This window comes from Anas platyrhynchos, chromosome 1 (genome assembly GCF_047663525.1).
Source record: "Anas platyrhynchos isolate ZD024472 breed Pekin duck chromosome 1, IASCAAS_PekinDuck_T2T, whole genome shotgun sequence".
Lineage (NCBI taxonomy): Eukaryota > Metazoa > Chordata > Aves > Anseriformes > Anatidae > Anas > Anas platyrhynchos.
This window is the reverse complement of record NC_092587.1, coordinates 110,070,953-110,084,723: the sequence shown is the minus strand read 5'-3', so window position 1 is coordinate 110,084,723 and position 13,771 is coordinate 110,070,953. Positions and strand designations below refer to the sequence as shown.

The following is a 13,771-nucleotide window of genomic DNA, read 5'->3' as shown; positions in this document are numbered from 1 at the left end:
GTTGTTTTTCTTTGCAGGAGTGTCTGCAAACAAAAGGACCTACCAGGACTATTAGGTTACTGTTTTCAGAGCACTTTTTCTAAAGCTTTAGCTGGGATTTAATGGAAACAGCTCTAGGATTACTCAAAGTTAATGTTCACCTAGGTAATCTCAGCCACACACAGTATTCCTGGGTTATGCTTAACTCTTCAAAGTTGGCCTTGCGAGGTCCTAGTCCTCAGAAGATCCCCAGTGCTCCTGTCTGGTTATCTGGAGGTTTGGCGGCTGTTCACATAACACTCCCTAAACCACACGCAGAATCCAACCAGCCGTCTCTCATGGTGCCACCTGTAACTTCTGTCAGCTTCTCACATTGTTACCTGACCGGCAGTTTCTCCTTTCACGCCCAGTAGTGTCTCAGATCCTGTTAATTTAGTTTAACTTCAGGCCAGGGTTTAATCAACATGTTGTCATAAACCAAAGATAAATAAATAATTTAAAATTAAAAGATGCAGTCCTATATTAAAGCCTAATAATCAAGGAATTTGAACCTATTTCTTATATTTAATTGATTTTGAAATACTAATGGTACAAGCTGTAACATGCCTCAGCTCACTAGCCATTGGTAGAGAAGCTGAAACAGAAATCTGAAGTGATATCAGGTGCCTGGCAGCTTTAAACATCTGCAGGTTTAAGGAGAACATTTTGCTTAGTTCATTTCTTTCGGTTCTGGGGATAAGATAGGAAAGGCTTTTCCTTCTTTACTTCAGAAATAACAATTCAAAAAGAAAAAAAGATATGAGGGGTCTGAAGGTTTGATGGTCATGCAGATGAGTGAGTTATGGTCACTTGACTACACAGCTCTCCTTCACTTTAGTAAACAAATTTTAAATGCAAAACATTTTGATTAAGCTTTTTTTTTTTTTTTGTTTCGATTGCTTTGAAACAAACCACACTAACATACAAACTCAGGAGAAAAAAGAAAGCTTTTAATTGCTTCAGATTTGTAGTGTAATAGGGCATCATACCGAATGCTGAAATGAATTCTAGCTACTGTGTAAGGGGTATATTTAGATGAATTACCATCATGCGTTGATAACAGTTTACCACAGAGAATCATTTTTTCTTCAAGAACAGAGGCAAACAAGATCAATGTTGACATTTTAAGTTGCAAGAATGCTTTGACTGCTAATTATATCACCTTGTTGTGAAGCAATTTAAGGTAGTTTAAATTGTTTTGTTTTAATGAACTGAATACAGAGAAAAGTAGTCCGTATCTGAACAGCAAATAATTGATTCAGTCTTGAGGTAACGTGCTTTTTCTCGTTTTTCCCTTAGGTTCCACCGCATCCATCAGGTCCTCCTGTGGTTGGCGCGCTCCAACCTCCTGCTTTTACAGCACCTTTAGGAATCCCGCCTCCTGGATTTGCTCCTGGAGTGCCGCCACCACCACCACCTCCATTTTTACGACCTGGTTTTAACCCAATGCATTTACCTCCAGGTATATATATCTATATATTTACCAAGTAATAAAGTCCATTTTTAACCACGTAGCAAGTTAACAGCATCTGCCATATAAACAACACGACATGTTGGTAAAGTGATGCTCACTGTTAGTATGTACTTTCTTTTATAGGCTTCCTTCCTCCTGGACCACCACCACCTATAACTCCTCCAGTATCTGTTCCTCACACTCCAGCAGTAAACATCCCAAACTGTAAGTGTTTAAATCTTTAGCAAGCGGCAGTGGAAGGACAGTGTCATGCAAGCAGAGAAGCTGATGTATTTTTTTAATATGCCAATGCCTTGTTCCTTAGCTACAGCAGCTGGAGTCAATGAAGACACTACAAAAGATGCATCTGTAGGAAATCCCATCCCAACAGTGGTTTCTGGATCCAGAGGAAATGCTGAAACTAGTGATAGTTCCAAAATGTATGGGACTGTTCCACCTCCCGTAGCACCTACTAATGTACCTGCTCCTGTCACCCAAGCTATTCCGCTTCTTGGTAAGTTCACTTTTGTATATATTCTTCAAATTTTGATTTTGCTGCTGACTTAGTTTGTGGGAAAGTAAAACATATTTTTCTATTAAAAAAAAAAATCTGTCCTTCTTTTTGGCCTTCAAATAATTTTGGAGGCTTGATTTTGCATGGAAGAAGCAGTAGAACTTCTATTATTCAAGATTTGTTTTCTGAAGAAACAAAAAAGCCGTAACATTTAAGTTACAAATTCAGGACAGAATGACATGCTGTCTGCTTTAATAAATTGAGTCTTATACAATATAGAAAAGTAGTTTACAACAAAACATCTGTATGGCATATGAACTGTTTTACACTCCTCAACTATTACGTGTATAGAGGTTTCTGTAAATACATCTTACAGAGGAACAGTATTTATTTTAGTGTATTTTTTTTTAATCTATGAAAATACAGTATACTTTTTTATGTATCGAATGAATTATCTTAATAAAATGGTTTTTAAAAAAGCTATTACTTAGTCCTGCGGTATTACAGGTTCTGAAACCTTTTTTACCTATATGCTACCTTACAAATGCATCCTTTCATGCGTCAGTGTCAAGAATACACTCAAAAGACGTTTCCAACTGAGATTTATATTTATGGTATTTCACACCTCTGAAAGAGAGCCTGACAAGCAAATGGAAAACATACTTTTAAGTGTGTTTCTGTCCAGCAATGTTCATTGTATACTGCAAAACAAAGAAGGATTTGTCTCCCTGAGAGCTGAACTGTGCTGTTGGATTTGATGCCTCCATTTTTCAGTTGTTGACTACTGATTTTTGGTTGCTTAATGTTAGAAAAACAAAATCCCTTTTAAAGGGATTTTTTTAAAAAACAAATTGCCTCTGAAAATCAGTCTTAAAATCTATCAAAGCAGACATCCAAGACCAGCACCTAATCGTTTTAGAGTATCTTGGATATTTAACAAGCAGAGAAAAGTTTTAAATAAATAAATATAATCCTGTGGTGACACCATAGGTTGAGAGAATTTAGTAGCGATAAGGATTATTGGACCATATATTTCAGACATTCTTGTCTTAATGACTGAATGGCATTTTTAGTACTTGTAATACAGTATTAACCAGATGTCTTGGAATTTCATAGTACCTTGTCTTGTATGGCATAACTAACATTTTATTCCAAGCTTTTGAAATCTATTAAGTTACTCTGCAGTTTGCTGCATGTATTGCTATACACAGAAGAAAGATTTTATAAAATGAAGATGGGAGTGACATAAATGAAATACTCACGTTAGCTATTCAGACAGCAGCTTTTTTACAAACTCAAGGAAGCTGAATTTGCTAGATCTGAAAATTGAGAATCTACCTTTACTTTTACTGGTTTGTTTACCAAGTAGTTAGAGGATAAAGCTGCCCATGGGGTCAGAATGGCTGCTCTCAATGTTCAGTCTCATCAACAAGCAGATAGGAGAATTTTTTCATTTTATGGGATTGCAAGTCTGTCTTAATGTGAGCTGACAACGTAGACTTGAATAGCGAAGAGATCTGTGTGTTTACTCATCAACATAAAATGCATTTATTTGTCTTATTTCAAGAAAATACTAAATCAGGGATTTGGGTAAAATCCTTCCATCCTGACATCTCAGAGTTAAGGGGAACTATTCACCACAAGGTGTATGATACAAGAAAACTGGAAAAAACAGATCATATTATTTTATATGATTAAAAGTAAAAGATTATTATCAGTCTCTTTTCTTGCAAGGCTTTTCAGTAAGTTAACACAAATGAAACACTTTTTCTAAAACCACCTTGATTCACTCAACAATTGAGCTTAACTCTGCATGCGAGAGTTAAGATGTGGTCTCTCCTTAAATGGGAATTAAAACATGACAGAGGTGACGTTTACCACCATGCACGCTGATCTAGATTGCAAAGCAGTGTCCCTTGAAGTCTTAACCTCCCCACCATCTGCATTTGGGAGCTGGCCAGGCTGCATCGTCATTCCTCCCTTCTCATTCTGTGCGTCGGGTCTCACTCCTGGGGAAATCTAAGTGTGGGAAATGGAGTGTGCCAGGGTTTCACCACCTGTGCGGATGGGAGATGCAGTCTGTGTCTGCATCCCATGTCCTGGAGCCCAGAAGGAGTTGCAGCCATGACAGTTTAAATGTAGCCTTAGTGCACAGTCTTGTACAGGTCAGAGGTGAATGAACTGGACAAAGTAAGTGAATAGCTGCGGCATCACCCTCAGTTAGCCATGGGCAGGTACAGGTGAGGGAAATCAAATGTTTCAGCTGAAATGAACTTGTGTTTACAAGTACATGGTTTAGCCATTTCAGTATATGACTGATGGTGTGACAAGTTTCTCACAAAGTCCTCTTAAACTGCTCCTTAATGTGCCCATGATGGGGCTGTCCAAGCTGAGGTAAGAAGGTGGAAGAAAGATTTGTGTGACAGCATCGTGAAGTATGGCATGAGGACTCTGCTTGGGGAAGTAGGGATGAAGGGGCTTGAGTAGTTTAACAAGAAGAATGAAGAAACGTTCTTCGGGTAATTGGGCAGGATAGAAGAACTTACTGCAGCAAGCTGAAGGCAAGGAATGAAGATTGCTTTGAAGAGACTCTGAAAAAGCCAAATTTAATAATCTTGCTTGAGAATACCTTATGTAATCTGTACAAACAGAGGAGCTCTTTTCTAATCTTTGTAATTTCAAAATTAAGCTTATCTGTTCAGTTTTTATGTGGAAGACATGTTACAAAGTAATTCTAACTTGATGATTGTAAGATTTCATATGTTCTACATTGTTTCACCTCCACTAATTTCATTCGTTCCTCCAATGTAATTCTTTCATCACTTCCAACAAAGACGTGTTTGTGCTTCAGAGAAGTGATCTCTTGTGGACATTACGTCTAATTTTTTTTGTGCTTATTTCTAAAAACCACCTTCAGGTTCTTTTGCCTTAGTTGTATCCTTGGTCATATTCACTGTTGTTACAGCTTCTTGTTCTTAATTTGGACAAGACTATCCAGATTGTAACCGTTTTTGTGAGTGTGTGCTCATGTCATTTTTAAATCTTCTGCTCAGCAGATACTTTAGACTCCTTTTATGTGTACATACTGCAGAAAGTGACAGCCTTTTAAATCATTTTTGATTCACCAGCTTGTTCTTAGTGTTGAGCAAATGCTGTAATTTGGACCAGTAATAAATTTCTGTTGCAGATGCTGTGTTTCAAATATTCAGATTCTGTGGTCTATTATCTTGATTAAACACACCACATTGCAGTTTGTAGGTTCTGGTCTAATGCTCTTTTCACCAAAATTTCTACAATGATAATTACATACTATCAAAGAATAATATACCATAGTTCTCAATGAGCTTGGTATTCATTTCCTGTTAATGCATGCTGAATTACTCTTCTTTGCTCCCTTGCTGGATTGCTCTTCAGTAGCTACATGGTCTTCTTGTAATATGTATTAAATTATAAAAGACAGTGTACAATTTTCTGAGCTCATCTGAGTATTAAACTATTATAAACTGCGTATGGGGAAAATTGGAGAAGGAGCTTCTGTTAATACAGGATATGAACCGTGACTAACCTAATACATTTCTGACTTACGATAGCTCATTTGAAAAGCATAACACTGCACATTTGCTAATTCCATATATATGAATGTTGCTTTCATAATACTGAATGGGAATTCAGAGGTAAGGGAATGTGAATTCTCAAGCACCATTCATGGAATTCAGTTTTGCCTTGATGAATCCCTTGACCTGGATCAATTCATGTTGTATAAAGAAGGAATTTTAGAAATCAAATATCAGCAACCAACACTATCCACACGCAAGTTTGACTCTTGCATCCTTGTTGAAGCATCTTACGTGAATAGGAGCAAGTTCCTACTGGCTTCAGTGGTGGGCGTTGACGACGGTGAAAACTATTGGTACTTAAGGCAAGTTACTTAAACTGTGAATTGGTATTTAGGCTCTTAAAGCTTAGGCTTCTTTACATTCTTGACATGTTCTGAAGGATTCCTTATGAAACACCAGAAAAAGACACGACTTAACATTGTGTTTGTTACCTTTTCCAAGAATTTCCTGATAGTATTTAATGATTTAGTTTAAACATGCAGAATTCCCTACTGGAGAATCCAGTGTGACATGTTGAATGCTGCAGCACGTGAGCATCAGTGTCATTGTGCAAACCTCTCATTTTGTTGTTTTGCTAGATCCCCAGGCTTTTGACTTTGTGTTCTCATATGTACTTCTGTCCCATTTGCAGAAGGAGGTATATTTGAAGTAGGATTAGTATGTTAGATACAGAAAACACCTCCACCTGCTTTCTTTTAACAACACAACAGAGCAGTAATTGAACAATTATAAGACACTGTTACCACTTACTGAGCAGAGTTCAGTTCAAAACCAAAGAAGTCAAGCATTGCACTTCTGTCTTGCGTTAGCATTTTTAACACTGATAATTATCACAAAAGCAACATGGGCTTTGTCAAGCCAGAAGAGAAGATGGTCAGAAACTGGATTACAGTGGCATGGAAATCTGGCTTTTTACGTAGTTTATCAAAATGGTTAAAGACAGCTACTGGGATCTCTCTGGATAGAAGACACTTCTTCAGGACAGCTGTAGCATTTCGGGCTATGCTTTATGAGTAAAGAGAAAGCACGAAACCTGATGCTGTGTAATTGTTCTTACATCTCTGGAAACACTCAGGTGGTTGGTGATGGGGTCATTCTGGTGTGAGTTCTTCATACTAAACTCTTGGCAAGTTCTGAGGATCTTCTGTTACGCATCACTGGTAAAAGTCACAAGTAACAAGAAGCTGTGAAAGCTGTCTGTTTTTACACGTTTAAACAGAATTAACATACTAGGTATAAGCTCTGAGGATTTTATGTCACCAGCAGTAAAAGCCAGGTCTTGTAATAAAAAGCCATGGCTTAGCCAGCTTGTGCGGAATAAGCAGCTGGTGAGAGGGCTGGCTGAAGATTCATACCCATAAGCAAGGTGCCAAGGTTAGCTACAAAAAGCCTAAAATTCTGAACAAGGTAATGAAATACAGGCCGGGGCAGATAAATTCCATCGCTCATTTGCACAGGTATGAGATGGTCATTAAATCACTTAATTGCTTCTCTAAGAGCTGTGCTATTTCTTTTTAGTTTAGCAAGCTATTTACATTTTGCATGCTGTTTTTCCCTACAGAGAGCAACAAAGAGCTTTAAATATTCCCAGGTGCTGCACATGATCTGTACCACTAATTTTACTGACCATGTTCAGTAAATTTGGATGTATTTCTGGAAAAGTCTTTTGGAGTAAATTTTTAATTAGTGCCTAATTTGTTAGCACAGTAGGGACACTAGTAGTACTTTCTACGTTGTACTCCAGCCTGAGAATCTGGGGGGCTTACTCAAAACAAAAAGTGTTCAGCTGCCTTAATGATGCAAACCAGATTGAAAGAGAATGGCTTTCCAGATAGCATTATGCTGCTTCCATGCATAATTTTATGTAGAAGTACAACTAAGAAATTAAATGACTGATATTTGTTTAATTAAACAAACTTTTATCACTTGTCTCACATCGATGCTGTCATAAACCTCACCTACTCTGCCGCTAGAGAGTGAAAACATATGCTTATCCTCTTCAGCTCATTAGGTCTCAGTTACTCCTTTCTGCCTTATTTTTTAAATTCCGTGGATGAATTGACTTTAAAATATCCTCAAACCTAAAAATTCAGCAAAATAAAGTCTCTGGGTGTCACAGGCTATATGCTTCTCTTGCCAGCTCTGTAGTAGTAAATCATGGGAGGAGTTGAAGCGAGGTGACTTACAGCCTGATTATGAACACGAGGGGGGAGGGCTGCTCATTTTAGAAACAAAAACCCTCAAAAAAAAAAACAAACAACAAAACAAGCTGTTGCTGATGGATCATTTCTTTCAAAGAGTAAGATATATCAAGCCGTGTCTTAAAGTGACTGCTTGGAGGGGAAGGTAAGATGATACCGTGGACTGGAGGAATGAATGTTCACATCTTTGCTACCTGAGTTTACTGATCACAAAACATAATTTCCTTTGAGTGTGAAGAGCACCGAGATAAAAAGGTTTCTGTTAAGAGATGTTTTTAGGGTAAGAAGCAGCGTGATGACTGGGCAGTAGCTCTTCAGAAGGCTTGCTCGTAGCTGGGATAGAAATGCTAAATAAATTAGTTACGGGAAGAGGGAAGCTGGGGTGGCTGGTTGGGGCATGGGGGATCTGCAAAGTGGCACGGCCGCTCCATTTCAAGGAAAGGCTGGTCTGGTGCTTAGGGACATGATTTAGTGGGTGACACTGGTGGAAGGGGGATGGTTGGACCAGGTGGTCTTGGAGGTTTCTTCCAACCCTAATGATTCTCTGATTGCTCTCCAAGTGCAGTTTTTGGTGTGACACTGCTGGGCATTTAATTTCAATATTACCTTACATACCTATTGGACATCGTAGTTCTACCCAAGGGCAGGAGTTAAAAACCTTCATGCAACCTGCGTTCTTAACTTCATTTTTATTAAGACATGCAAACAAAACAGGATAGTCTTAACATATTTTAAAAAGGAAAGCAAGATGGAGCAGGAGAGATTTTTCCTCAGTCTGGCAACTGTTAATGACCTCTTTAATGTTGGAGTTTGCTTTAAATATGTATATGTGTATGTATGTGTATATATCTGGTATATATAGCTATGGTTTCTTAGATACACGAAGCTTATTTTCAGGTAAAATGCTAGTGAGCAGAAGGGCCCAGACCTGGTAGATCCGGTGTAAAAACCACAGAGGACATGAGGCAACAGCGTTACTTATTTAAACAAAGTTTTGGAGCCACGCGCGAGGAGCCGGCACACACAGAGGTGTGAAGTACTCAGCTGGAGCTCAGCACTCCTGTTTTCAGTCATGGCTCCTTGTGCTGATGTCAGCAGGCTTTGGGCTGAGCTTCCTGAAAGTGGCATGTTTGGGGAGCTCCTGGGTTTCCTCTTATGAAGACCATGCTAAAGCCAAGACTCCGGTACGCCAGGAGCAAGAGTGGAAAATAGTTGGCATTGGATATGCACTACAACAGATACAAAATTGTATTTAAAAACAAATAATCCAGAAATTACCTGTTGCATTTCTTTTTAGTTTTACATTGCAAGGTACACTCTACTAAAACTAACCTTAGTTTGTTTTATGCATTTTCTCTGGACTGGTAAATTTTGCTGTGCCATTTCCTGCTCCTTCCTCAGCCCTGTGCTGGCCGGAGCTCTGCTTTCATCGCTCGCTGGTACCTGCTGCCTCTTCTGCGCCTCGGAGAGCTTGTTGATGGCCCACTTCAAATTTCAGACATTTTAGCCAGAGATTACTTAGACGGTGTTTAAGATAGAGAAGTTTCAAAGATAGCAAACGGAGATGGTGCGCCTGTATTTAGGAACCTATTGGGAAGGTGTTGGGTCGGCAGCCAACACGAGCGCTGGGCTGGCAGTGAGGAAGAGCTCTGACCTGCAGAGCAGCGATGGCTTCTTCACAGTGGGAGGCCCCAAGGATAGGTGGATAGTTACTACCCGTTCCAGCAGTAATTATTCATAGCACAAAAGAAATTTCTGGTTTAGACAGCGTGCTCTTTACAGTATGCAAACCAGCCCAACACGCTTTGCCTGCTGCCCTCCCCACACACAACTTTTGTGTTCCTCGTTTCTTGAGAACTTTTTTGACCATGTTGAACGGATGAAAGCGCTGTTCCCCCCCGCTCTTCTTCTAACTCGTGTGTCTGTTCCTCTCTTCCAGGCACCCAAGGCGTCGCTCCACCGCCGCCCGCCCCCGTTGTTGGGCTGCAGACTCCATCCACCGGCCTCCTGGGCGCGCGGCCGGGTTTGATCCCGCTCCAGCGCCCACCGGGGATGCCTCCGCCGCCCATGCAGCGCTTCCCCCTGATGCCGCCGCGCCACATGCCGCCCCACATGATGCACAGAGGGCCCCCGCCAGGGCCGGGGGGCTTCGGGATGCCTCCTCCCCACGGGATGAAAACCCCCTTCCCTCCGCCGGGCCACTTCGTCAGGCCCGGGGGGATGCCGGGCAGCGGAGGGCCGGGCGGGCCCGAGGATAATCGAGACGGGAGGCAGTTCAGGAACGACAGGCAGACGTTCACTCCCAACAGAGACCAGGAGAGGTTTGGAAGGAGATCTTTTGGGAATCGGGTAGAGAACGATCGCGAGCGCTACAGCAACCGCAACGACGACAGAGACCACGAGCGCCTCGGTAATCGGGAGCGGAGAGAGTGGGGAAGAAGAAGCCCCGAGCGCGATAGGCACAGAGACTTGGAGGACAGAAATAGGCGGTCCAGCGGACACCGAGACAGAGAGAGAGATTCTAGAGACAGGGAGTCCCGCAGAGACAAGGAGGAGAACCGAGGCAAGGAGAAAGGCGAGATGACAGACAGGGCAGACGGCGACAAAAACCACGAGTCCCATAGTGGCAAAATGGAGGACGCAGACATTGTTTCAGAACTTCCCAAAGGAGAGTCTGAACCTTCAGGTGTAAAACCTGACGACGCGTTAACATCCGAGGCTACCTCATCCGTGGAACAAGCCGAAAAGGATATGGGCTCAGTTGCCGAGGCTCCTCGCTAGAGACTGGAATTTGTCGGTGACCTTTGTGGGAGTGTAGAGCTTTAGAGTTGTACAGTCTGCTGTATTATATTTGCTTCTGCTTATATCACAGCCCCTCGGTAGTTGGTGGGGAATTGTAAGCAATTTGATTGCTTCCCTTCTATTTAAAATAGCCACAACATAACACAAAAATACTGAAGATATGATTAAAATATTACCCATTTTTGCTGTAACTTTTTTAAAGTTTTGACTTTAAAAAGTTTACAAATCAGAAGTAGAAGTGCTTTCTATTTTTTTTTTAATTTAAGAAAAGGTAACGGTGAAAGCTCCTCAAAACAATAGGGATGTGTTTTTAATAAACTCTATTTTCGTAACAAACTTTAACGTGTGCTATTCTTCCTACACTGCACTGAAGTGGAAAAGGATTGTTCAACATCTTAAAGTTTGAACTGTTGATGCTGTACTGGAGTCTAAATTAGACTTTTGTTTATATTTGTTCAAAGAAATACATCTGTTTGTGTAGCTATTCACAGAAGCAATTTTTAATTGTAACAGTCATCTTGATTTTTAGATTGCTGCATTTTAATGCTCTACTTGACCATTCTAGGTGAACGTTAGTTTTAAAATGTTAATTGAAGAGGTAACTGTTTAGTGTTTGCAATGCAATCAATTTTTTTTCATTTTTATTTTTTCCTTTTTCCCCCACTCCAGCTGGTTTTATGGTAAATGTTGCCCTAATTAGCCTTTTTTTTAAAAAAAAAGAAAAGTGGACACTTTCAGACATACTTAGTCTACTCTGCTTGTAATGTTATGAAATTATTGTGTGTGGTGGGCAAGGGAGCGCACCAGTTCAGCATCTTTTGTACTGTTTATTCATTGATGCTTTTTGGAAAGTGGGGTGAGAGGAATCAAAGAAAGACACCAAAACAATATGAAATGCTAACCTATTTTTTTTAAGCGGGGCTGGGAGAAGGTCGGGGAGTCGCTCAAGGATTTTAAAATGCTGCCTGTTCGTTCACACAACTCGGGGCTGCTACTGTTGTCTGTGTTAATGATGTCTACCTCCTGTAACCCTGCAAGAGGTAGGTTTAAAATTTTTACTCACCTCGTGTTGTACCTATTGGACTGATGGAAAAAAAAGAACGCTTATTCTTGTGTTTGTGTAAGTTTTTACCATCTTCTCGCCATATTACCTAAATAATTTTGTCAGATTTTTTAAGAGGGCGAATCCTCGTTCTTCGTGGTTGGCCCTTCAGGTGCAAACAGTTTGGAAAGCCCGCTACATTGTGCTGGGGAGAGCCAGAGCCCTGACGAGCCCACGCTGAACCGCGCTCTCCGGTCAGCCCCGCACTGAGCCGCGCGGCTCGCGGCGCACCAGGCGTTCAGCTGCAGCTTGTTGTGCTCTAGGGGTGTAGTGGGAAAAAAAATTGTATGAATCCTGTGCATATTTAATATTTTTTTTCTCCTTGATATAGGTGTGTTCTACTTTTAAAGTTGGGTTATTTTTCCCTACGTGAAGGGCAGCTGCTTTCTTACATCAGTACTTTTTCATAGCTGCTCTGCGGCAGAGGGATTTTTTTTTTTTTTCTGGGGGAGGGAGAGGGGAGGGAAAGCAAATGTGGAGCTATGGATTGGGGAGAGGACATATATTTTTATGTTCTTGCAATAGCAGAATAAAGAGAGAAAAAAAAAAAAAAACAAACGAACTGTTTACATACTTGTAGTGAACTCAACTTCCCTGTGTTAAAACGTTGTGTCCTTAATGTTTGTTTCATGCTGGGCCAGTGGAACTTTTTTCATACACAGCCAGACATCTATGTGTAAGGCACTTAGTGAGAACTGCCATCGCTCTGTAAGGAGGTAGGATTTTTTTTAAATACACTTTATTAAAAGATGTTAAGACGAGTGACAGATGGAAGGCTGATCTGTTACAATTCACACAAGTGCCACCTCACATTCCCTCCCTTCTTAGGAAGCTGAGAACAGCACCTGGGATGAGCCTTAAATGTCCTTTGCAGGATGATTTCTGACCGCCTTCGGAAACAGCAATTGTACGGTGAACCTGCTGGGAGGCATCACCGGTGTATCACATCCTACTCCTGCATTAGCTGCCCGATATCTGGCTTTTGGATGAGTCAGCTCAGTGTAAGCACCTTCCACCAGTAAGAACATTACAGTGCTGGCAATTAATACCTTGAGCACTGAGCCTCTGCCTGTTAGGGGTGTTTATAGGTAGTCCCAGTATCGCTCCCGCAGCCCTCCTCTGGGCTTCTCAGACACAAAGAGGCGGCACCTGTGCACACTCAAAGCCTTCTGGGCCCTCTGATGCTTAAGCAGCAGCCTGAAAGCTGCATTCACCACCTCCCCTCTGCTGCAGCTTCAGGGGAGCCCCCGGGAGGAGGTGCAGGTGGGTAGGGGCTGCACACAGTTTGCCAGCTGTAACAAATGTGAGGTTGAAGTGCTTTTTTTTTACCATGTTGCTATACAAAAAGCCACTCCATCTGCACCATGCTAACATTGGGATTTGGGTGTCTCTAGAAGTACAACCAGCTACTTCCATAAATCTCACTGGCGTATGAGTGAAAGGAATGTTGATGCAAGTCTTCATTAAAACTAATAACCTTCTGTTACAAGACTTGTCAATCCATGTCTGAGGTGCATATGAGGAAATCTGAAAGCTGGCACTACTACATGGTGATTGCACCACTGGAAAGCTTCAGGAATTTGAGTACAGGATTTCTGACTTACATGTATGCTCTTCAATTAGGACCTATTCCATTATTAGGATCTATTCTATATGGCCAGACTTTTTTCACTGAGGGGAGGCTTTCACCTCTGCTCCAACACCCCAACCCACACACCCTGAGGTCCACACAGTGACAGAGATGTGTGCTGGAGTCGGACCATTCGATGCTTACAGCCCCTTCAGCACTTCAGATATTTGCAAAGTTGGGTACATAACACATATGCAATAGGCTCTGGGTATCAGGTTATTCCTACAGGGCATGGAATACTTCTAGAGGAATGCAGCTTCTTCGCTACTCACATCCCAGTTGATCTGGTCAGCGGTTCCAGGGTTGCTTCCTGAAAGCAGTTTCCTGGATGCTGTTGGTGCCTCGCAAATAACTGCTGCTGTCAGTAAGCCCAAGCCTTCCCTCCACATTGTGGAATCAGCTGGTAGCTTTTTCAATAGACTGCAAGACCAAGG

At 41.3% G+C, this 13,771-nt stretch overlaps 1 protein-coding gene across 2 annotated transcripts in view; it reads left to right on the top strand.

The window, feature by feature from the left end:
• Nucleotides 1-10,735, top strand: part of SCAF4 (SR-related CTD associated factor 4) — a 44,911-nt gene extending 34,176 nt beyond the window's left edge. For both annotated transcript variants that reach the window (XM_027449204.3, XM_072026361.1), the window contains 4 exons: nt 1,318-1,480; nt 1,616-1,696; nt 1,797-1,985; nt 9,743-10,735. In XM_027449204.3, the coding sequence (XP_027305005.2) occupies nt 1,318-1,480; nt 1,616-1,696; nt 1,797-1,985; nt 9,743-10,584 (1,275 nt within the window). In that variant the 3' untranslated portion in view covers nt 10,585-10,735. The remainder of the gene's footprint in view (nt 1-1,317; nt 1,481-1,615; nt 1,697-1,796; nt 1,986-9,742) is intronic.
• Nucleotides 10,736-13,771: the final 3,036 nt, after the last annotated feature.